Source organism: Rhagoletis zephyria, unplaced genomic scaffold (assembly GCF_001687245.7).
Source record: "Rhagoletis zephyria isolate East Lansing unplaced genomic scaffold, Rhagoletis_zephyria_1.1 Rzeph_scaffold_00587, whole genome shotgun sequence".
In the NCBI taxonomy this organism is placed as follows: domain Eukaryota; kingdom Metazoa; phylum Arthropoda; class Insecta; order Diptera; family Tephritidae; genus Rhagoletis; species Rhagoletis zephyria.
Genome location: NW_016157671.1, coordinates 161,180 through 186,091, shown reverse-complemented (window position 1 = coordinate 186,091; position 24,912 = coordinate 161,180). Strand labels below are relative to the sequence as shown.

General features: G+C 33.2%; 1 protein-coding gene and 1 long non-coding RNA gene across 3 annotated transcripts; both read right to left on the bottom strand.

Annotated features, from left to right (window-relative positions):
* Positions 1–3,151: 3,151 nt before the first annotated feature.
* LOC108360566 (uncharacterized) lies at positions 3,152–23,622 on the bottom strand. 2 transcript variants are annotated; one of them, XR_001847135.1, is made up of 3 exons: positions 23,508–23,612; positions 5,450–6,742; positions 3,152–5,072 (listed from the first exon to the last, which is right to left on the bottom strand). It is a non-coding gene; the product is annotated as an uncharacterized LOC108360566 (long non-coding RNA). The 2 variants fall into 2 exon arrangements; XR_001847134.1 differs by having other exon boundaries at positions 3,152–6,742; positions 23,508–23,622.
* Positions 18,668–19,669, bottom strand: LOC108360564 (uncharacterized). Its single transcript, XM_017612911.1, has one exon. It carries the CDS (start codon positions 19,478–19,480, stop codon positions 19,253–19,255), a length of 228 nt encoding a protein of 75 aa, XP_017468400.1. The 5' UTR covers positions 19,481–19,669; the 3' UTR covers positions 18,668–19,252.
* Positions 23,623–24,912: the final 1,290 nt, after the last annotated feature.

The window sequence follows — 24,912 nt, the reverse complement described above, 5'->3', positions numbered from 1 at the left end:
GTTTCAAAAAAGTTTTCAGTGCGGTTTTCATAGAAAATTTGTAGTCTGCATAACCATACCTTGGGAAATTTTCATGCTCATGGTACCAGTGAAAATATATTTCCTTCCGCCACTAATCTCGTCTTTCTTTGGAAACTTTTGGCTTGACATGATTTTATTCGGATCTGGAAACTGCTGAGAATATTTCCGTAGACAAATTTTTAATGAAAAGAAACCTACCTTTCGAAGTTTTTTGTTACAATAAAAGACTTTAGATAGACAATACATTAAAAAATACTTTATTTATCTGCATCAAAATTTGACTCATTGCACTTTCGGTCTATTTAACCCACTTACGGTCGGTAAGTCGGTAGTATGACCAAAAGATAGAGCACCCCCGACTTAGTAAAACATATTTCTTAATTTTCCAATAAAAACATTTTCACTCATTTTAGCAGTCCAGGACGATTTGAAGTTCGAAGATCATTTAGAGGTTGAAAAAGGCACATTCGAGAAAAAAATTTCATTCAAAAGTTACGTATTTTTATCCTCAAAAACCGACTCTGTAGTAAAAGCAATTTGAAAAAAATCAGTCAGTTTGCCCCACTTCCGGTCGAAACCACCAAAAGATAGAGCATCTCTGATTTCATAGGTAATACTTTTGCGTATTTAATAAAACAAATCTACCACCATTTAGAGGGGTGGACGGGTGGTCTAGGACACCCTGTATATGGACAAATCCTAGCGTTGGGGACGTTACGTTCAGAAGTTAATTTTTTTTGTGTTACATATAACGGAAGGGTTAAAGCAGTACTTATAAGAGCAAAATAATTAACCTATAGGAAAAAATTTCCTATAAATAAAAAAAAACTTACTTTAAGTCCATAACCCAACGTAGTTATTTTGTAACAGAATTTATGATATCGATGGTCATCTTTCCGAAATTGTGTCACTCCCTTCTCTCGCCAGGAAGAAAATAATAAAGCATTCTTCTTGCATTTATTGCAATCAGTGGAGTTTCAATAAAAAAAAGTACAATCAAAAAATCAAGTATTTGAACAATTTTAGCATTTTAATTTTTTTTAAGCGAAAAGGCACCAAAATTACTAATTTTTTATTGTCACTCGAAAAAATCATAATTGTTTTTAGTTAATAACCTTAGAAAGTTTTTTTGAAATAGAATGTTCATATTAGAGGCAATAGACGTTGGCATCAAATACAACATATGTATATGTGAAATTGCAAGAGTTTACCACGAATAATAAAAAAGTGGCAACATGCCGAATATCTGTCGCAGCTGTTCTTCTTGCCAAAACAAACGAATCTATTGTAATAAAACTAGTATGCCAGCAAATGAAATAAATAGTACATTGAGTAAAAGATGACTAAGATTTGAGAAACTAAAATTCCATTTTTACAATTTCTATTGGTATCATTAAAATTCTTTCTAAAATTGTTATATGCTATACATGAAGAATATAATACAAACTTTTTAACGAAGAACCAAATTGCATGAAATCCGTTAGGTAATATACTGCTTTTAAAAATTGGGTATAGAAATAAGGAGACTTTGTATGGTGATACGGGGCGTATACGTTACATACGCAAATATGGGTATATGAGCACNTATTGAAATCGGACTAAAATAACGGCCGCTTCTCATATAACGGTAAATTTCAGAAATGCTTGAAACTTCAATATTTCGAAATTGAAGGACGCTAATTTACTCAAAATTGATACACCCCGGCTTACCATCTAGCGGAAGGTTTCGGAAAGGTGAAAAAACATATTTAATACTTGCGCCGGGTATTTAATGTTCGGCTCCGCCCGAACTTAGACTTTCTTACTTGTTTTTACCTCCCTTTTGTTAGCTCGGGATGTAACTATGTAATATTGATGTGCCTAAAAGATGCAGCGATTTCTATTCTCAAGTTGCATACCTGATGACAGTACGAATGGAAATTATAATAGCGAGGATTTAGTTTTTTAAACTATAATTTTATTCAGTATATCTTTTTCAAATTTTAATTTCAATACACTTCCGCGTTGGAATCAGAGGATAATGCATTTTCTAAGATAAGTGTGCTTCCATTTTCGACCAATAACACCTTTGTTGTCGAAAAATTTAACAACTCGTGAGATTTGAAAGTGAAGTGAAGAAATATGGAGCAAGTTATTAACAATAATAATAATAATAATAATAGATTGGCGCCTACAGTTTTACGCCGACTCCGAACGGCGATTGTATTTTTATGAGAAGCTGTTTTTCATGGCAGAAATACACTCGGAGGTTTGCCATTGCCTGCCGAGGGGCGACCGTTGTTAAGAAAAAACCTTTTTCCATTTGTTTTGCGATGTTGCTTTGACCAGGGCTTGAACCCAGGTGCTGATGAGTCAAAAAGCGCGCACTGCTTACCACTACATATATACATTTTATACAATTTGGTTTCGGCCACGAAAATGGGCTTTTTCCGTTGTCGTGGATCTCGTCCTTACACTCAATTGCCCAGAAATGTAACAAACCCAACAATTGCAACCCCCTACCTAACGGATTTAATGCATTTCGGTTCTTCGTTAAAAAGCTTAAAAGCTCTTAAATTGCCTTAACCAAATTTGAGTTGGTTTAGCGAAAGCTTTTAATAAAATCTTGTAATGAGCTTATTTTTGCCTCTGGCTGGTGGACTTCTCATTTGTCTACTTCGAAGACACCGAGCAGTTTGTACTTCCTTTCTGCAATTCTGCAAAAAGTACTTTTGGGTGTTTGCACGACATCAAAATGCGCTATCGCTAATTTTGATCGCCAAAAATCTCCAAAAGAAAAGCAGGCCCGCCTATGAACACGCAAAATCTAGTTACATGCCCCTCATACTACCAGCTTTGGCTGCTTACACATTACTTTTTCATGTTGTATACTTTTACTGCTTTTCGTTTAAAGAATTTTAGCTACAAAAATTTAGCGGAGCGATTGTCAGAGTTCCAGGACAAGAAAAAAAAACAATCGGTATTTTTTTTTATTTTTTATTTTTTATTTTATTTTAGGAATTGACATCATAAAGAAAAGTTTCGTGATTTTGGTATTTTTCGAAACTTTTTCAGGGTTTTTCTCCTGATGTTTTACTGAATTTTCGCATTGCTTCGTGTTTTAGTTTGCGGAACTATCGTGGCTGTTTTAGAACTTTTTTATTTTTTCTGGGATTGAAGTGGTTCTTAGTGTTAAATTTTTTGGTGTCTTACAATATTTCTTTTGCATACAGTATTTAGTGAAGCCATAAATTCTAAGTACGTTTGTAAGCGGTATTTAGTTAAGTAAAAGTAGCTAAACACTTTTATATGTACTCGGTATTTAATGATATCCAAGTTGCTTAAGTACTTGATTATTTACTAAATACCTAAATACTTTTGTACTTAGTGCATACTTGGTATTTCGTAAATACAATTTTGCCCATCACGAGAACAATATTTAAGTGTATGATAAAAAATAAAGAGCATTGATATTTATTTTTTACATTTACTATTTGCTCATAAAAATTTGCAGATATAAACTCGTGTATGCTTATAATTCATAAAATAGACATATGTAGTATGTATGTACATCCGTACTAAACATTAATAAAAATTTCATAGATTTTTTAAAGTCTGAATGAATTCTTACAAAACGTTTGCTGCCACATTTACTGATAAAATAAGTCTGTACATACATATGTATATATACTACATACTAGTACAAATGCAAATTTATAGTTTTTGGTTTGATAAATGCAAAAGTTCTGATTTTACAAGTACTTATTTGGTAAATTTCTTAAACTCAAAACACCGCAGTATTTTTCATATAAATTTTTATAGTTCAGTTAAAGCTTCGAGAGTAACGATATTTTCGAGAGTTTTCAGGGCGGGAATAAATACCCTTGCGGTTGTAATTTCATACATGAACAACGTTAATAAAATGTAGTATCGTCAATATTACGGCTTATATGCAAAACTGATAATTATAATTTTATTTAATTCTGAGTTAATGCTAAATTTTGGTTGTTTAAACTTTCTGGATTCTATGCTAAATAATTGACCTTATGTATTTGAGTATAAGAAAAACTTAATTTATATCCAGAAAGTTTATATGTATATTCACTTTTGTTTATATCGTATTAAGCACTTTCATCACATTTCACTTTTGACTGATTTATAATGCCTCATATGTACACATTGGGGTAGTTGTAAAAATCCTAAGTTGTAATCCTAAATAACACTCAGATAAATTCGGAATTCAGTCGCTTTTGAGGAAAATTAATTGTCCCTTGAATTCGTTGTGCTTTTCTGCTGCTTCTTGGTGGCGCATTTATGCGTTCTTCATTTCTGGCGATTGTTGGCTCTTGTCTGCTGCAATCAACTCTTCCAATTACAAACCACGAACTACTTTTACAACATAACTATTGACTTTTATATCACCACTTGTTGTGTTTCGCCAAGACTTTGAAAATGGGACATACATAAATAGATTATGCATACCGATTTTGCACTGCCATACAAACAACGCAATAGGGATGAGAGCTCGGTGCTGGTGATGATGATGGATAGTGTGAGCAATTGCATCTGCTGCTGAATGTGGACGATTGTGAGTGTGGCCGACTAGGAGAGTGGTCCAACTGCGAAGAGTGCATCTGTGGTGGTGGTTTAATTGGCAATCGGTTAGGCATCTAGTTTTAAGATTTGTTCTTTGCTCAAAATGTCTTTTAATATTTTCAGTTCTTAGTTGGAACTTTTTGAAATAATCACTTTGGTTTTGGTTTTTTAACTCCTTGTTCTACTATTTGCTTTGTTGTATTCTGTTCAAAGGCATAATTTTTACTGACTTCTGCTGGTGTCTCTTGCTGGTTATATAGCTGCGGTGCTCACGCGAGAGACAAGCCAAAACTCAACACTGTCAAACACATACGCAAACAATTCATTCAAGGGACGAAAATAACAACTAAAGTCGAGTTGCTGTTGGCGAGAGAGCATTGAGCGAGAGGCTTCTGGCGCAGTCTATTTGTCATCATTTTCATTTAATATTGCTGCAACTGTAGCAGTCTTTTATACACTGTATGTACCCTACAAATCTGAAAAACAAACAATGAAAAGTTAGTGGAAATGAAATTAAGATCTCTTTTCATACCATATTCACATGGGAAGGTCATTTGATTTCAGAGGTATCCCGAAGCCAAGAAATACTAGTAATGTAAACTTTCGATACTTTCAAGTATCGATCGATAGTCGATGCTTTGGAAACAAGTATCAAATAAAAGTATTCGATATTCGATACTTTTACATTATTCCGTTAAAAATCCCTTATACTAAAATCGGTAAAAATCGTATGACTTTTAATATTGTTCTCTTACTCATAGTGACTTTTTTAGTAAAAATATTTTCAATTGAAAACATTGCACAAAAACTACTGAACTGCTTTTGAGGCTTATTGTTACCTTTATATACTTACCATAAATATTTCTAACTATTTCAGCTATTTGGGGATCTCGATGTCTCTCCAATAAATCTTCTTGAATACATTGACTACCCCCGACTAAGGCAGACGGTAAACAATTTTGTGAGCCATTGTAAATTTTGCAACCCGTTACTTTGCCTTGGCGACGCTTGTTATGAAAATATATTTTAACGATGATATTTGAGTATCGAAGTATCGACATAATTTTGTCAATACTCATCGAATACTCAAATTGCTCAACAGTATTAAAAACATACTTTTCCATACTCGATACTATTCAGATCACTAAGAAGTACGAGAACTTAAAAAATGTATTAGATAAGGCCTTACTAAGCATCTGCATTCAGATTTCTGTAAAAGCTGTAGGTATGCCGATGATGTTGCAATTCTAGAAGGATTTAAATCTTTGGATACCCTATAGTATCTGAAACAGGTCTACTTGAACCGTGTCCTATCGGAAAATGTAATACTAAGAAAATTTACTGTTTGACAGTTTTTTTTATACAAACCGTAATGCCATATTATCAGTGATACAAACCAAAAAGACCGGATCATAAATTGAACCAGATCTCTATCAGGATCATACCGTTGTTGTTGCATTTGCGTGCAAATTTTTTATCCGGATCTCGATCGCGATCATTGCCCACGGAAACACAGCAATTATGTGTGTTCTAGATTCTAGATGTATGCATATGTGTGTGTGGGTATACTTACACTAAGGTGGCCAGTTTCTAAAATGGTGATAGCAGTACATTTCAGTTTTCCATGAAAAAAAGGGACAACAAAACGTAAATATCGTAGAGTTTTACCAAGCAACAATTAATGTAGAAAAAACATTTTTTAAGAATACAAAAGAATTCCAGATTCTCCATGAAAAATAAACACTTATGAAATGTCAACTTATGATCAATGCCATTACAAAGTTTTTGTTGTCAAATGTAAGTTTTTCTCCTCTTATTATTTATTTTATTTTGTGACTTTTACGGCTTGTTATTTTTTTTTTTGATTTTTCGGGGTTCTTGGTTTCATATTTTTTGGTATCTTTCGGGATATTCCAGATTTTTTCAGGGTCTCGAAATTTTCAGCACTTCTGGTTATCTGGTTCGTATACAATATTTAGCGAAGCTATAAATTCTAGGTACAATTGTATCAGTATTTAGTGAAGCCGGTATTTTATTAGACAAAAGCAGCTAAATACGTTTATACTCATTATTTATTCCTGTGAAAATAATGAAATATATTTGTCCAGAGTATGTCATACTCGGTATTTAGTGACATCCAAATTACCTGAGTTTGGTAACAAGTAAACAACATTGATTAAAACTGGTATTAATTTTGTGCATTTATTTGGCCATAATAATGTATAAAATAAACACAAATACGTGCTAAATATTCTTAAAAATTTTAAGATTTTTTAAATAATCAATTCGTACAAACCGTTTGATTACATGTCGACTGGAGCATGTAAGCCTGTACATGCAATACATATATATATATATATACATACTAAATACAAGTACACAAATCTATAATTTTTGGTTTGATATAATAAGTCTGTATTTACTGAAGTACTTGGGAAATTCTCTTAAAATCGAAAAATTATCATTTATAAGCTCGAAAATATTTTTAATATAAATTATTCAATTATTAGTTCAATTAATGGTTGGAGACTTATGACATTTTGGAGATGTTTCCCACTGGAAGAGATTAAATACCCCTAGAGTTATAGTTTTTATAATCATATAAATATGTAGAATCGTCAATATGAAGGTATGCATAGATTTAAGCACTTTAATACTCGTACCACCGCACAACAATTGAGATACATATGTATGTAGTTGTAAAAATTTATATTTGTAAATTACATCTAAATAAATTTAGAATTGTTCGTAAATTCCAATTCCGCCGCTTTTGAGGAAAAGTAATTTTCCCTTCAGTTCTTTGTGCCTTTCTGCCGCTTCTTGGGGCCGTACTTATGCGCTATTCAATTCGGGCGATTGTTGGCTCCTGCCTGCCGCAATGAACTTTTCCAATTACAAGCCATGACCCGCTTTGCAACATAACTATGTATTGACTTTTATGTCTACACTTTTAGTATTGCGCCACATAACATGCACCGCTTTTGCATGGGACTACAGACAATGCAATACGGATGAGTGCACGGTGCTTGTGATAATGGATAGTGTGAGCAATGAGATCTGCTGCTAAATGTGGATGAATGAGAATGTGGACGAATGGGAAAGTGGCTGCAGTCCGGAGAGGGTATCTGTGCTGTTGATGCGCTTGGAAATTGGTTAGGCATTTCGCTGGTTCAGTGGTATTTAGCTTTGTTCCTTGCTCAAAATATCTCTTAAACTTTTCACGGCCCTTGTTTGAATTGCTTCAGTTCTTAATTAGAACTTTATGAAAATGTCACTTTATGTCGGTTTCCTTGCTCTTTTATTTGCTTCGTAGTATTCTGCACAAAGGAATAATTTTTACTGACTTCTTCTAGTGTCACTTGCGGGTTATATAGCTGCGGTACTCACGCGAGTGCCATGCCAAAGCTCAGCACTGTCAAACACATACGCAAATAATTAATACAACCCTGCAAGACAGCTGAGTATCATATGGAGTGCTCATTTTATCATTATCACTTATTACAAAAGTTCTTATCAAAGTATTCATATTTGTTCAGACTATGGGAAAAAATTGAGTTCTTTCCCCTCAATGTTGTCATTAGAAAGTCCTCAATACTAATAGTCAAACTACTCATTTATGCCATACTACAAAAACAAAATCATTTTGTAAATAAATGCCCATGTATTACATACTAATGAAAAAAGTGTAAATGTGTTAGAATTTTTGCCAAAAATGCTCAGCAATGTCTTGTAGGGAAGCGACGATAATAACAAACAAAATCGAATTGCTGTTGGCGAGAGAACATTGAAGCGAGAGGCTTCTGGAGCACCCTCTTCGTCAACCGCTCAACCATTTAATATTGCTGCATCTGTGTGCACTCCACAAATCTGAAAAACGAGGAATAACAAGTTAATGGAATAAAAACTAAGATCTCTGCAACTATCATACTCGCATGGGAATGTGTTTTGGGTTTCAGAGGTATCCCAAAGCCAAGAACTACGAGAACTTAAATAATGTATTAGCTAAGTAGTATTTACTGATCGTCTGCCTTCAGACATTCAGAGAAGCTGGGTGTTCTCCATTATGATTTCTGTGAAAGCTTTTAGGAATGCTGATGATGTTGCACCCTTAAGGGGGAGGGGGGTAAATTTTTTGATATCCTTTAGTTCGTTTGATTTTCAAAAATGAGATATCAAATTAAAGGGCTTGAGCTGCAGATGTACAATTTACTTATTCGAAAAGAGTTGTCGCCTGTTAAAAAATTAAACTTAAATTATTTAATAGTCAATGGTGCCAAATTAAAGGGCTTATAGCTCAGTTATGCATACTTTACACCGCACTGCATAGCATGTCATTTCGACGTAGAAATGAAAAACCAACAGACTTCTATGTATGTACGTATGTAATGCTGTGCGTTGGGTAACCACAATGCCAAGTATGCATAATTGAGCCTTTGGGGTTTGGATGTTCGATAAGAGTTTACTTTTTCGAAAAGAGTTGCCACCTGTTAAGAAATTATGCTCAAATTATTTAAAAAGTTAAATTAATTGCTACAATAAGGATATCAATCGATTTTCAAAATGTTGTAGGAGGGTTGCCACATGTTTAAAAAGTGTAATTGAATTTTAATTAAAAAACTTTATTAAGTGAATAAGGTATCAGTATATAATCCTTTATTTCGGAGGGTAGCCACATGTTTAAAAAATAAATTTCAACTTAGTTCATTAGTTACTTAACATTTTTATAAAAAATTAGATTAAAGATATTTACGGGGTTCTCAGTTCAAAAATAATTTTGAAGAGGATTGCCGCCTATTTTGGATGTCGTATTTAGATTAATTATGCACAAGTTACATGAAATTTTAAAATATAGGCATCAAGCGAACGAATGTTAAGAAATCCTTAAATTGAACATTTATAATTTTTTAGGGTAACACAATAGGGTTGCCACCAGTTGAAAAAATTAAATTCAAATTATATAATAAGTTTAATGGATTGTCAAAATATGGTTATCAATCGAAATGGGTTTGAAAATAATTTATTTCTGTACTGTGCCATGTGCTTAAAAATCAAATTCAACTTAATTCATCAGTTAATTGAAAATGTATCACAATGCCAGACGATAAAAAGATTTTAGTTTGAAAATACTTTTAAAGGGGTTTCCACCTATTTGTCGCAATATTAGTGTCAAACGAAAGAGTTTTAAGAAAACTTTAGGCTGTTTATATTTTTAATTAGGGTTGCCACCTAATTTTTTTTTGCAGGCCATCAGATATGCACCGTGCCATAAGGTTTTATTTTTTAAACTAAGAACCTTTATGATAAAAAATAAACAACATTGATTAAAGGAAATATAAATTTTTTTTTTATTTGGTCATAATGATTTGCAGATATAAACTCGTGATATTCTATGTATAGTACTGAATATTATTTGAAAATTCGAAAAATTTTTAAATAATAAATTTGCATAAAGCTTTTGATTACATTTCTTCATATACATATGTTTTACTAGACTGCGGATTTTTGTGCAGAAAACGAAGCCTAAAAATATGTATCACTTAACTTTAAACAAAATAAATAAATTGGTATACATTTTCCGCAGTCTACTAATTACTAGTACACAAATCTTTGGTTTTTGGTTTGATAAAATAAGTATGATTTTATACATAAGTATTTGGGAAATTTTCTTAAACTCGAAAATTACAATTAATGTTTCGAAAGCTGTGATATTTTCGACACCATTCTCACATGAAGGGAATAAATGCCGCTATAGTTGTAGTTTCGTAATCATATACATAAAAGTGTAAAATCGTCAATTTGGATGTACTTAAAAATTATAATTATATTTTTATTGTTTATAGTGTTGCCAGAAAAAAAATCATTTGGAGCTAAAACGGTCGAAAAAAGAGCTAAATAATACTAATAGTACCCAAAATGAAGAGCTATTTTTTTCTTTAATTGAGCACTTATTGACGTAATATTGTTTTTACATTTTCCGCAATATTAATAAAACAACGAATAAATTTATTAAAAAAATTTAAAATTTTCAAACCATAAAAGTGTATAATCGTCAATTTGGATGTATTTAAACATTATAATTATATTTTTATTGTTTATAGTGTTGCCAGAAAAAAAATCATTTGGAGCTAAAACGGTCGAAAAAAGAGCTAAATAATACTAATAGTACCCAAAATGAAGAGCTATTTTTTTTCTTTAATTGAGCACTTATTGACGTAATATTGTTTTTACATTTTCCGCAATTTTAATAAAAACAACGAATAAATTTATTAAAAAAATTTAAAATTTTCAAACCAAAATTAGATGTACATATTTCGAGTTCGTGTCTATGGCACTTATAACACTTATATGTACGGTGACCAGATTTCTGTGGACCAAAATCGGGACACTTCTAAAGCATGGAATCCGAACATTAAAATAAAATGTATAATAAAGTGACATAACATAATTTAATCCAGTTTTATTTACGACAAAACAAAGAGAAAAAAAACTTGAATAGTGATCTCAAAAATATATACACACAATATATACGGTGGCGAGAAAATAAATAGGGAAAATGCATTTTATCAAGTTTTGGCTACTTTTCTACGATTAAAAAATGTTATGACCATTTTATGAAAACTTAGCTAATCTCAAAAAAAAATCATGTAAATAGAGTTTTCAAACTTTGTAGAACATTTACAAAAATTCGACGAATTTTGAATAATGTTGATCAAAATTTTAAAATTTTTAATACGATTTTTTGAATTTTCTTGAGCATGCCATTTCGTAGCCAGTAAAATTTTTTTATAACAAAATGCAGGCTCGAGTAGCTTGGACTTACCGTTGATTTTTGGCAATTTTTCGTTCGCGCATTTTCTTCCATACAAAGTTTATTCGACAATTTTTTTTTTTTTTATAGGGAAAATGGCCCCAAAATTTGCACTTCGTTTTACTACTACTCGGAATGTTTCTAAGAATATTTAAAAAGCTCAAAATTTCGATAAAACTCTGTCGAATTTTGCGAATTTTTGTACAAAGTTTGATTTAAATTATTTTTGGTAATATAACGAGCTACACTTTCATAAAAAAATAATAACCATTAAAAAGTCAAAAGGGGAGTGGCCCAGGAATGCTAAAATGTCGCTTCCCTATTTATATTTTCGCCAATGTATCAACAGCCTAAATTTTATTATATTATTATTATTAATTCAAATTAGAATCGTTTCATTAAAAAAACATAACAAAAAATTATAAAAATTGTATGACAGCAGTATAGGGAAATTACCAGTCTGACAGAATAAAACATAACAAAAGTTCATAGAAAATAAGGATGCTTGCTAAATTTGTGGCTCCCCTATACTGTATGTTCTTTGTGATAACGAAAGTGCTGCCACGTTTTTATGAAAACTTGTTTTTTTTAGGCAGAGCACAATTAAAAAATAAACACCGAAAATCGGGACTTAATCAGTACAAATATGAAAAATCGTGACACTTATACGTCCCGACTTTTAAAAAATATTCAGCGGGACAATTTTCTCAAAATCGGCACTGTCCCGCCAAAATCGTTACGAATGGTCACCGTACTTATATGTATGCACATACTTATATAAACTAGACAATGAACTAAAAATACTTTACAAACTGTTAGGAACTGCAATTTCAGATATTTGAATTTAACATAAAAATTCCGGTTACGAAACATTATTTTTTTTTTTTAATTTTTTCTTCTTCTCCTTAAATGTAAAATTAGTAAGATAAAAACGAAAACCGCGCGATTGGAAAAAGGATTTTCTTCAAATTAATTTTTGAATTCTTTAATATTGGATCTATGTTTTTCCACTGCATTTCGAAATTTGTAATTTATTAACGCTTAAATTTTGGCTCTCCTTTTCTGCCGTGGCCGCCTGAGAGAAAATACACCGTTTGAACTTAGCGGAGCTCGAACTACTGTCCGGTATTGTTTGTGTGCTCCCGCGCGAATTAGAATACCATGAAGGTTTCGAAAATAGGCCAAATAAATTTTAGTCAACACTTGTGCAATGAAATTACAGATTTGTAATTTTAATATATTACCAAATACAACTAAAACTTTCTGGAGCCAAAAAAGTGCTAGATAATTTTGAAAAGAGCTAAAAGAAAAGAGCTAGGAGCTGGCAACACTGTTTAAAACTCGTACCACTGCACAACAATACGATTTTCGAACTATTACGACGCGCCAGATGTACACATTGAGGTAGTTGTAAAAATTATAATACGGGCATGTTCTGCAAATCGTACGATTTCAAGTCGGTGCGATTTATAAAATCTATTTCGGAAGATTTATAACCAAGAGGTGAAAATTTGGCACTAAATCGTAGATGATGTGTTTCCAGCAGTTTCCATTTGAAAAATTTAACACTTTGATTACAAATATACAACAATACTTAGCAACGTGCACCGATTTGAAATCGTACGATTTGCAGAACATGCCCGATATTTGTAAATTACATCTACATACATACTAGATAGATATTTAAATGTAGAAATGTTTATAAATTCTAATTCAGCCGCTTTTGAGGAAAATTAATTGTCGCTTGAATTCGTTGTGATTTTCTGTTGCTTCTTTGTGGCGTACTTATGCGCTTTTAATTTTTGAAGATTGTTGGCTCTTGTCTGCCGCAATCAACATTTCCAATTACAAGCCACGAACTGCTTTTGCATCAATCATTACTATTGACTTTTATTGTCTGTATACATATATTATGCATGCCGCTTTTGCGTGGGACTACAGATATTGCAATAGGGATGAGAGCTCGGTCCTGGCGATGATGATGATGGGTAGTGTGAGCAATTGCATCTGCTGCTGTATGTGGATGATTGGGAATGTGGATTAATATTAAAGTGGTTCCATTGCGGAGTGGGCATCTGTGCGGTTGATTTCTTTGGCGATTGGTTAGGCATTTTGTTGGTTCATTGTTTTTTTTTTAGCTTTGTGCTTTGCTCAAAATGTCTTTAAGTCTTTTCACTTCCTTTGTTTGAATTGCTTCAGTTCTTCTTGATTAGACCTTTTTGAAAATTTCACAGTACTTTTTAAATTTGCACTCCTAGCTCTTTTATTTGATTTGTAGTATTCTACTCAAAGGCATAATTTTTACTGAGCTCTGATTGCGTCGCTTGCTGGTTATATAGCTGCGGTGCTCACCAAAATTGCAGAGGTAGGCAAAAACTTCATTCACCCCACGAAAATAACAAACAAATTCGGGTTGCTGTTGGCGAGAGAGCATTGAAGCTAGAGGCTTCTGGATCGCTCTCTTCGTCATGCACTATACCATCAATACAGGGCAATTCTGGCTAGGATAGTAAAACGTCTTTCGCAAGGCATACGAAAGACAGATGGCAGTAGTTCAAACAGTCGCAATGTCCGAGTGGGTAAAGCACAGGCTTGCCAATCGAAAGATCTGGGTTCGAGCCCTGGCGCAGCTGATTTTTTTTTAGATGTTTTTCTTTTTAAAAGGATATATATTTTTTGGTTAAATATAATTTCTAGAAACTTCTTTTATGCATTTTTCTTTTTTTTTATGTAATTCCTTTTAATGGTTTCGTTTTTATTGTGTTAAAAAGAATATTCCTTTTAATTTCATTTAATTTTTGGGTACTTATTTTATTTTTTTAAATAATTAATTTTTAGTTTTTTATTTAAAATTACTATTAAAAAATTGATTTACATTTTATGAGACAGGATAAGGTAACGAAAGGCAGGAGGAAATTGTGGGTCATTGTTATAGGAAAGATCAGAAAGTTGAATAAAAAATATTCAAATGTTTTTTTTTTAGATATTTAGTGGTCCACCAGATACCAGATAGGATCTAGTTTTTGAAAATTTCGTAAAATTTTTGGACCTTCCATCCACAGAGATCCTCAAAGGGACTAACATCAAGTGAGAAAGCAAGCCAGTCGGGGAAAGTAATGTTCTTTCACTTTAACCTAGCTTTTGTGGACCTACTCGTACCCATTTCGCCTACTACGATACTGAAGTTTGAAGCTTTGTTGAAGACACTTAATGGCAGATGTAAGGTACCAGATTATTTTGCCAACACTTTCGGATATTCCGAACTTTTCATATGACACGATGGAAATAGCATTTCCGCATTTTCACTACTGAAGGACATTCAACGCGGTATTTAGCTGCGTTGAAAGGGAATTAGGATCTTAATGCATTAAAAAGTGTTTTCTTCGTTTGTGAAGAATTCGAGTTGCATAGAGCTGAATATGTTCGAATGCTTTTTATGAACATTTTCTAATGATTTCAGATTTTTAGCTTTTTTTGTGTAGATGAATCCCACACTTTTTCCTAATGAAAACCACAATTTTTTACAAGTTTTTTGTTCTCCTGAAAAGTACCCATTTTCACATTCGATAGTTTGACATGGTAGCGCCGAAGTATCCGCACTGATAGCAAATGTTTTTAGCAGATTTAATTTTCTCTCTCTTATTTTTTCTCGAATGGTACCGCAACTGGAGAGCACATTTCACCGTATATGTATTTTCACTTTCGCCCTTAATTTTGCACCCCTTTTTATTCGCTATTGCAATTTTCGGAGCGAGTAACTTAACGCGTTTGTATTGGAATGATCTGGTCTTTGGGTTTTGTTTTCGTTTTCTGTTTCTCAACATAATGAGAATACTACGCCGTATCACGTATGTATGTATATGTGAGTATATACAAATGTACATACATGGATATAAAGTCGCTGTTAGGCATTTTTTTTTAATTTCCCGCTTACCTCCAATGATATGCTCAGGTACTAGAGGGTATGTGGTGAATCGAGAAAGTGAAAAATTTTGTCTTGAGGCGTGTTGTAATGCGTTACTCCATCGCTACAAAAAGTAAGCACTTACCAAAGAATCGAAGTTTTTGCTGGGCAGAATTTAATTTCGGAAAAACGAACTTCTGATACTACTATCGGCTGTGCTACCAGGCTTTTCTATGCGTATAAAAAATGAAGTACTTAAACATTAACATTTTCACAAAGATGGTTACAGATGCCATGTTAAAAACAAAAAATCGTGAGTACCTACCAGGTATTCATGAAATTTTATGTGTAAATATCTGTATAAGGCTTGGTAAAACGATTTAGTTTCACACATACATAAGTAGGTTAGGTTAGATACTAAACATTAATTTCACTTCATTTTATTCATTCACTGCCGGGACCAGCACATGACATGGTTATGAAAACACTTCGGGAATAGTTCAGGACGATTTTGTGAGTTAACTACCTGCAGTGATCCCGAACTTCTCCAAATATAGTCCTGAAGTGGATTTGAAAAAGTCGTGAACATGTCCCGAAAGTATTTCGAAAAAGTCTTGCAACAGTTCCGAACTGAACCCAAATTATTCCTGACATGTTCCTGAATAGTGGTGAGTTATCCCGAAATGGTCGTGAATTAGTCCCAAAATGTTCCTCAAACAGCCCCAGCTAACTATACCCAAAATTGTCAGTATTTAGTAGTATCTACTATCTATTATTTAGTTAGTATTAAGCGCTATGAAAATAAGTAAATACGTACATTTATTAAAAGTATTTAGCTCACAAAAACTGTGCAAATACTATCGTACTCTATATTTACTAACATGCAAAATACTTAAGAGGTACACCACCCTGAACAAAATTAAAAATTTTTGATTTAGCTTCGAAAATTCTCCAAACTTTTAAGAATATTTTAAAAGCTTCCCCATTAACAAGTTCAAATTACTACGGAAGTTACGGCAATTAGAATTTGAAATGGCAGATAGGCGCCGAAAGGTGGTACTTTTTCTTTTATGTTTTTTCCGAAACGACTTTTTTCAAACTAGTGTATACGATATTTTAAAATCTATTAAGGTCGCGTTCCGCTACTTCGCCGTATCGATGATATTGTAGGAAACCCTCCATGAACAAACTGATTGGACCTTATCAGTGTGGCTTTAGACCATGAAATTCAACAATCTACTAGATTTTTATACTTCGTCAATTCGCGAAGAAGCGACACCCACCAACTTTTGCCGATTTTAAAGGCGCTTTTGATAACACGAAGAGAAGTTGTCTGTACGACGCCATGTCTACATTTGGTATACCCGCATTTGGTGCTCAAAGTCACTTTACATAGCCGTAGTAAAGTGACATTGAGCACAACTTTCAGCTCCGTCCAAATTGGAACGACCTCTTCCTAAGTAAGAAAATAAATATTTTGTAATTTTTAAACGGTACCCGACCGGCGAGAATCTTGAAAAGAGGGGGCTAATGTTTTATTATTTTTTTGTTTTAATTTCTTTCTTTGGAAATGGTTCTTAGCTGTAGGGCCACGTATGCTGACAACAACTTTTTTCCTGTACAAAAGACTAGCATAGTTAATATGTATTTTATATACATTAGACTGCATCACCAAAAAAATGTTACAGTTCTTCTGCCTGTATTACAAAATTGACTATATTTGAAGACGTCCACCAAAATATTTCGGAAAAATATTAAGATTTACGTGAGCTGGACCGATTTGAAAATACCTCCAAAAATTGAGCTTTTTATTGAATAAAAATAGTTTCATAAAGAATTTTTTGGAAAAATCCTCTCAGCTGACAAAACAGTTTCAGCTTAAAAATCTGCATAGAAATATATATTTTTTGTTCTTCAATTCGATAATGGGTTGGATTTCGAATTCATAACGAAGGAAAAATTCATTGCATGACGAAGGTTCCATTTTATTGGATTCTCGAATCGAATACTAACCTATTCCACATTCGTTATCGAAGGTGAGACTTGAAAAAAATGTTAGTTTTCCAATCATTTTCGAATTGTAAACCAAGTCCAATGTTTATTGGGCAACTTTGAACTCAAGCTCACACACACATTCTCATTTTTAATCTCAAACACCAATTGTGAACAATTTCATTTTTTTATTTTAAATTTTATATGATTTTAAAATGTTTGCAATCGTCAGAAAAAAATCATGGCCGACCATTGAGAGAATGATTTTACCTTCTCATGTTTTTATCATGGTAATATCTACTAAGGAGATTTTGGATGCTGTTTTTGAACTTTTTTCAAAGATTGGTTTAAGAAAACTTGAAGACATGGGCCAAAACTATTCTGATCTAGACTAATGAGATATCAGTGGAAATGTATTTGCTCACTCTTTTTATTACTTTGCAATTTTTTTTTTCGAATATCAACACTTCTTAATTCAACATTCTTTTTTATGAGTTTTCGCAAATAAATAAGAAGTGTGAGAAAATACCTTTCCAATGATTCTTCATAAGTCTAAATCGTTAAATTTTTGGCTGACTTATTCAAGTTTTCTGAAACCAATCTTAAAAAAAAAATTCAAAAACAACATCAAAAATCTCATTGTTATGATTCAGTAGAAAAATTTTTTAAATATTTGTATGCAAATTTTTTATGCTTAAACTTGTTTATCATCTGTGGTGATTTAAAAAAAGTCTTAAAATATACCTAATAGAATTTATGATCCCAATGGAAACATAGTACCGATCTTTTTTTATATGGGGAGTGATGCAGTCTAATATGCATACATACATATGTGTGCAAGATAAAAGTTGTTTGTTTTTAAATTTAATTTCTGCGTCAGAACAAAAATCATTTTTTTACACCGTTAGGGTAGTGTATGTAACCCCTAAATGGTACATAGCACTTAATTATTTACAACAACATAAATACTTTTGTACTTAGTACAATATCTAAGAGTATGAGATAAAGTAAACAAACATTCATTAAAGTTGATATAAACTTTTTACATTTATTTGGTCACAATAATTTGCAGATACATATAAACCTGAGTATGTACTATATACTAAAATATGCGTGTACGTATTTATGTATGAATGTATGTACGTAAAAAAATTTTTAAATTCGTAATGAATTCTTATAAAACGTCTGATCACATTTACACTGGCACATGCAAGTGTGTATATATGTAATAAGTAGATACCATTAAATATGTAAATTTATCGATTTTGGTTTGATAAATGCAATAAGTCTTATTTTCTAAGTATTTAGGAAATTCTCTTAAACTCTAAAAACTGGACTCTCTCAAACTCTAAAAACGGGACTCTTTCAAACTCGAAATTATTTTCTATATGCACATATATTTTTACAGTGCAATTGAAATTTCGAGACTTTTAAGATTTTCGTGACTTTTCCCACTGCCTATATATGGAAATCCCCTATAGTCGTAGTTAAATATGTATATGTATGTATGTACATGTGTACACGTAAATATCTAGTCACGTCATTATAACGGTATATAAAAATTATACTTATATTTACTCTGTTTATATCGATTTAAGTACTTTAATGCTCGTGTACTACTTGCTACACAACAATACGCACTCCTAAGCATTTTAGCTGTTGCCCTCTAAACTTAATTGTTACGCGCCCGATATACACGTTGAGGTAGTTGTAAAAATTTATATTTTTAAATTACATCTAAGTATGTAGATAAATTTGGAATTGTTTGTTAAATTCGATGTAGCCGCTTTTGAGGAGAAGTAATTGACTCGTTAAATTCTTTGCGCCTTTCTGCTGCTTCTTGATGGCCGTATGTGCTCCTTATTTCTGTTATTTATTGTCTTCCGCAATCAACTTTTCCCAATTACAAGGCAAGAACTGTTTTTGCGAAATAGCTATTTATTTACATACTTTTATGTCTGCGCGTGTGCGCTGCGCTGAGGTTTTATACACAGTTTTTGCATGGCATTGCAGGCACTGCAATAGGAGTAAGACCCCGGTGATGGTGGCGGCGGTAATGGGCTGTCTGAGCCTTTGATTATGCTGCTGAATGCAATCATCACGCGTGGATGCATGGGAAAGTGGTTCCAGTGTGCGCAGGGTATCTGTGCTGGTGGTTTAATTGGGAATTGGTTAGGCATCTTGCTGGTTTATTGATCTGTTGCTTTGTTCATTGCCTCCTAATCTTCTCCTTCCTTCCTTTGCTTGAATTGGTTCAGTTCTTGGTAAGAACTTTTTGAAAATTGCACTTAATTTTTGGTTTTACTGCCCGCTTTTTTATTTGCTTAGTAGTATTCTGCTCAAATGCATAATTTTTACTGAGCTCTGAGGACGTCCCTTGCTGCTTATATACTAGCTGCGGTGCTCTCGAAAGTTACACACAGACAATTCTTCATTCAAGCGGCTAAAATAATAAACACACTATGCTGTTGACGAGCGAGCATTGAAGCGATAGACTTCTGGAGCACTCTTTTCGCTATCCCATTCTTCCAATTAAATTTGTAATTTGTTACTGCTTCGGTAGCGGCAGTTCACTTACTGTGTGTACCCTACAAATCTGAAAAAGGGAAGAAAAATTAATTGATACGCTTATGAAGGTCCTCAGAGATAGTATACCAAACCAACAAGTACGAGAACTTACAAAATGTATTAGCTAAGGCTTTTCCGATCATTCGCACGTAGGTATGCAGAAAGGCTGAGCATTCTCCATATTAATTTCTGTAAGAGGCGTTGGGTTGCCGAGGATGTTGCACTCTTGGTGAGTGGTAAAGACTACGGCAGTCAGAGATTTGGGGGGTACAACGAACCGTACTTATCGGAATTAGCAGTTCGACACATACATAGGACCACTCTCATTCTGGGTATCGCCTTCTCTTAGCAAAAGCTGCAATCAGGCTTAGGAACACCGGGTACTTAATTGAGAGTGCGGTAACTGTAATATTCTAGAAGAACTCGATTTTACCCTTAAAAACACACGTTTGCTCGTTTTCCACTCACATCCTTAAGGGATGAGATGGATCCAAACTTGAAGGAAGTTTCGCTCTTTTGTAGGAAACTCTCTATCAAACTTGAATTGGGATTCAAGGTCACTGCAGTGTTTTTCAAGTAGTGGCCACTGACATTAAGGTAGCAGTCGATGTTTTAGTTCTTCGAAAATCTGTGATGCCATTAGCAGATATTTTGTATTTAGTACATTACATTTTTTCTTTTTTAGTCTTTTCCAAAGTGTACCGCAACCGGAGTGCACATTTAACCGTATGTGTATTTCATTTTCACCCTTAATTGTCCACCACTTTTTTATTCGCTGTTGCAATTTTCGGAGCGAGTAACTTAACGCGTTTGTATTGGAATGATCTGGTCTTTGGGTTCTGTTGTCGTTTTCTGTTTCTCAACAAAATAAGCGCACAAAGGTGGTGTGCGGCAGACGAAACTGTAGTTCAGGCGCGTATGCTTACGCTTCCATAAAGTTTCTGGATGCCTGAATGCCAGTAATTTCTGCGAGCAACGTGGCGATTGCGACGATAAAGGCGCGATAATATTACAATGGGCATGTGAAATGCTTTCAGCACGTATGCATTTGTTTGATGCTCAATGATATTATACATACAGCTGTGGTTAAAATAATGGCACCATATTTTAAAATTACACTCTTTGTAATTTATGTTTTTATGCAAGGAAGACGGAATTTTTTTTTTTTTAATTTCCAGCGCTTCCTTTTCTGAGACAAAACTGGCTTGAATCCTACAGCGAGAGCGGGGAAAGCCTTCTAAAAAATCCATGCATAGAACATGTATGTATCAGTGGTGAAAAGTTAAAAAGTCGATATATTTTTTTTAATTTATTGTACAATTTAAATGTAACTCTCGAGGAAAGGATTGTAAAACGTTTCTTTGGGAAGGATATGTTATCGAATTCGATATTTAAACGAATCGAGATAGATATAGACGAATGTATACCTAAATGATCAGAATGAAAAAAGAAATCGATTAAGCCTATCTGTCCATCCGCTCGTACGTCCGCAAAACGTTGAAACTTATCGAAATCTGACTAAAATTATGCCCAATTTTCATATAACGGTACGTTTCGGAAATGCTTGAAACTTCGATATTTCGAAATTTAAGGACGCTAATTTACTCGAACTTGATACATAACAACAATCCATTGAAAAGAAGTAACATTATTAAGTAATTGTGGAAAATTGGCGTGATACGGCCTACATATAACTATATAAGCTTATCGCATTATATCTAACTGAACGTTTTATCGAAGATGTTTGAAATAGGGGTAAAATCACCCCCGCTTACCATGTAGCGGTAGTTGAAAGCGGAAAGGTGAAATATTCGGCTCCGCCTGAACTTACGACTTTTTAACTTCTTTCAATTTACCGTTATTCTGCTTAAAACAAGGTAGTTCCCCTTTATTAGGTATGTAATACGAAATACGGCAGATGAAAGCTAACGAACTTCTCCATAAACTAATAGGCCTGATAGTTTCTGAGAAAATAATGAATCATTCCAGTCTTTCTGGATTTTTGTTGAAAAAAAAAAATCAAACTTTATAGGGAAGAAATTAAAAAAATAACAGATTCTGTGTAAATTTTTTGCATTTGTGTTAAAGCCTGTTTTGTTACAACAAAAATTAAGCTACCAATGAGTTACTCATACGCCATGTACATCTGGTCATATTTCACACAAAAAAATCGTTGCGCATTTTCATTTCACCACTCAATCGTTTCTTATTTATCCATCGATTTTCTTCATTGGTAGCTTAATTTTTTTGTAAAGGAACAAGGAACCAAATAAAAAAAACCCTATTTTTTAGTTTTACCCTGTTAAAGTTTAAACTTTTTTAATTTTTTCATAAAAAAATAACAAAAAAATCGGTATATCAACTCTGGTACATTTTTTCTACTACAAACACGCCTTACAATTTGTATTTCAAAAAGCGATTTCTGCAAATTTGCCAAAAAAACTTCTTGGGTGTTTCCACTGGGAAAGTGAATATTCGCTTTCGCAACTCCAAAGCAAAAAGCAAAACGCGCTTGCATTGCCACTTTAAACCGCACGGCTCAGGAAAAGAAAGATTAGTCCATCATTTTTTTTGTTTTTGTAGAGATTAACTCTATACTGAAAAGCTTTGTGATTTCGGCATTTTTCGAAACGAGAACATTTACAATTTCGGTACCCAATACCGATTCTTTATATTAAACGTTCGCCGTTATATACATATATTTCAAGTTTAGAAAAAAATTATTTTAATACTATTTTATATGATATCGGCTAGAGTGACCAGATGAATCGAAGGAAAAACTAGGACACTCGCCACCCCGCCTTCCAAGACAGGAATTCTCATATTTGTGGTTCATGGTTATTACAAAGGTCGAAATTTCATATTTTTCAAGCGTTTGTTAGAAAACAAGTAATTTTTAGCAAAAAAAACCGACTTCAACTCTCATATAAAATATATATATATATATATATATCTCATGATCCACTGATCGGCTCTTAACCAGATTGGGATTGGGATGGGACCACCTCTGAGACACTACCTTTACGATGCAAAAAGAATTATCGAAATCGGTTGACGTGGTCCAAAGTTATGCGGTAACATACATAAAAAAAAAATAAAATAGTAAAAAAATATTCCGACGAACTGATAACCTGCTCCTTTTTTGGAAGTCGGTTAATAAATTTCATAACATAAACCATTCATTCAATAAGTAGATACCTTCGTTTCAATTTTACTGCAGAGCTACGAAGTAAGGGTAGGACGGCTACTTATCTATATATATGTTATTATATGAGCGATGTACAAACAAGCTCCAATGATATTTAAAGTAAGAAATTTATAAATGGTCAACTTTGTAAACATCAGGACATTAGGCGGGAAATGCAAAATCAGTCAATACACTTCAATTCGAGCCTTAAACCAGGATAACTTCCGACAAATCAGGTAGTTTGGTCACCGTAATATCGCTTAAAAAACTTGAACTTAGCACAACAGTAAAATATTATTTTAAAAGTTTTCACCTTAGTAGATCCTAGGTTCAAGAAAAAGCTCTCTTGGCCCCTACATTCGGCTTCTGATAAGCGAGCCTCCCCTGAACCGTACCGAGCATCGAAATTCTATGGGACTGCGAAATATTATTTATTGTCACATCCAAATTACTTGAGTAGTTGATTATTTACTACAACATAAATAACCAAACAGCTTTTCTACTGAATACTTGATCTTTAGTAAATACAATTTTGCCCATCATGGGAATAATATTCAAGAGTATGGTAAAAAGTAAACAACATGGATTAAATTTGATATACATTTTTTACTTTTATTTGGTCATAATAATTTGAAGATATAAATTCGTGTATATAGTACTACATACAATATATACATATAATTATATACATACGTCAAATATGTAATACTTCTATATTGCTAGTACATACATTCCAAGCATATTCTCCAACATTAGAGTGTTGTTTTTTTAAAGTGCAATTAAATCTTAAAAACCACTTGAAAAAACGGCCCTAAATCGCATTTTATAAGTATTTGGGAAATTCTCTTAAACTGCCATTTATAAACTCGAAAAAATTTTTTATATAAATTTTTACAGTTAATTTAATGTTTCGAGAGTTATGATATTTTCGAGACGTTGCGCAATTGAAGAGAGTAAATACCCCTAAAGTTGTAGTTTCATAATCATATAAATATGTTGAATGGTCAGATTGAAAGTATGTACAAAAATTATAATTATATTTTTATTGTTTATATCGATTTAAGCACTTTAATACTTATAATATTTGTAAATTACATCTAAATAAATGTAGAATTGTTTGTAAATTCTAATTCAGCCGCTTTTGCGTAAAACTAATTTTCTCTGAGTTCTTTGTGCTTGTCTGCCGCTTCTTGGGACCGTACTTATGCGCTGTTCATTTCGGGCAAGTGTTGGCTCCTCTCCTTTCCAATTACAACCAATGAGCTTCTTTTGCAACATAACTATTTTCTTTTATGTCTGCACTTGTTGTTATTTCGCCACACAACTCGCACCTCTTTTGCATGGGTCTACAGACAGTGCAATAGGGGTGACGGCACGGTTTTTGTGATGATGGATAGCACCGGCAATGGCATCGGCTGTTATATGTGGATGAATGGAAATGGGCACATGGAATCTCTTCTGTTGATTTGTTTGGAATTTGGTAAGGCATTTTGCAGGTTCACTGATTTTCAGCTTTTTTGCTTTGCTTAAAATGTCTCTTAAATTTTTCACGACCCTTGTTTGAATTGCTTCAGTTCTTAATTAGTACTTTTTGAAAATTTCACTTGTTTTTTAAATTGTAACTCTTTGCTCTTTTATTTGCTTTCTAGTATTCTATTCAAAGGTATAATTTTTACTGCGCTCTGAGGGTATCCTTTGCTGGTTATATATCTGCGGTGCTCGCGCAAGTGACACGCAGGCAAATCGTAGAGGTAAGCAGACGCTTCTTTCAAGCGACAAAAATAACAAACACACTCGGGTTGCTGTTGGCGATAGAGCATTGAAACGAGAGGCTTCTGGAGCACTCACTTCGTCCTC

Coding starts and splice junctions, on each gene's coding strand:
- LOC108360564 (XM_017612911.1), bottom strand. CDS start 19,480: ATGCCTAACCAATTCCCAATTAAACCACCAGCACAGATACCCTGCGCA.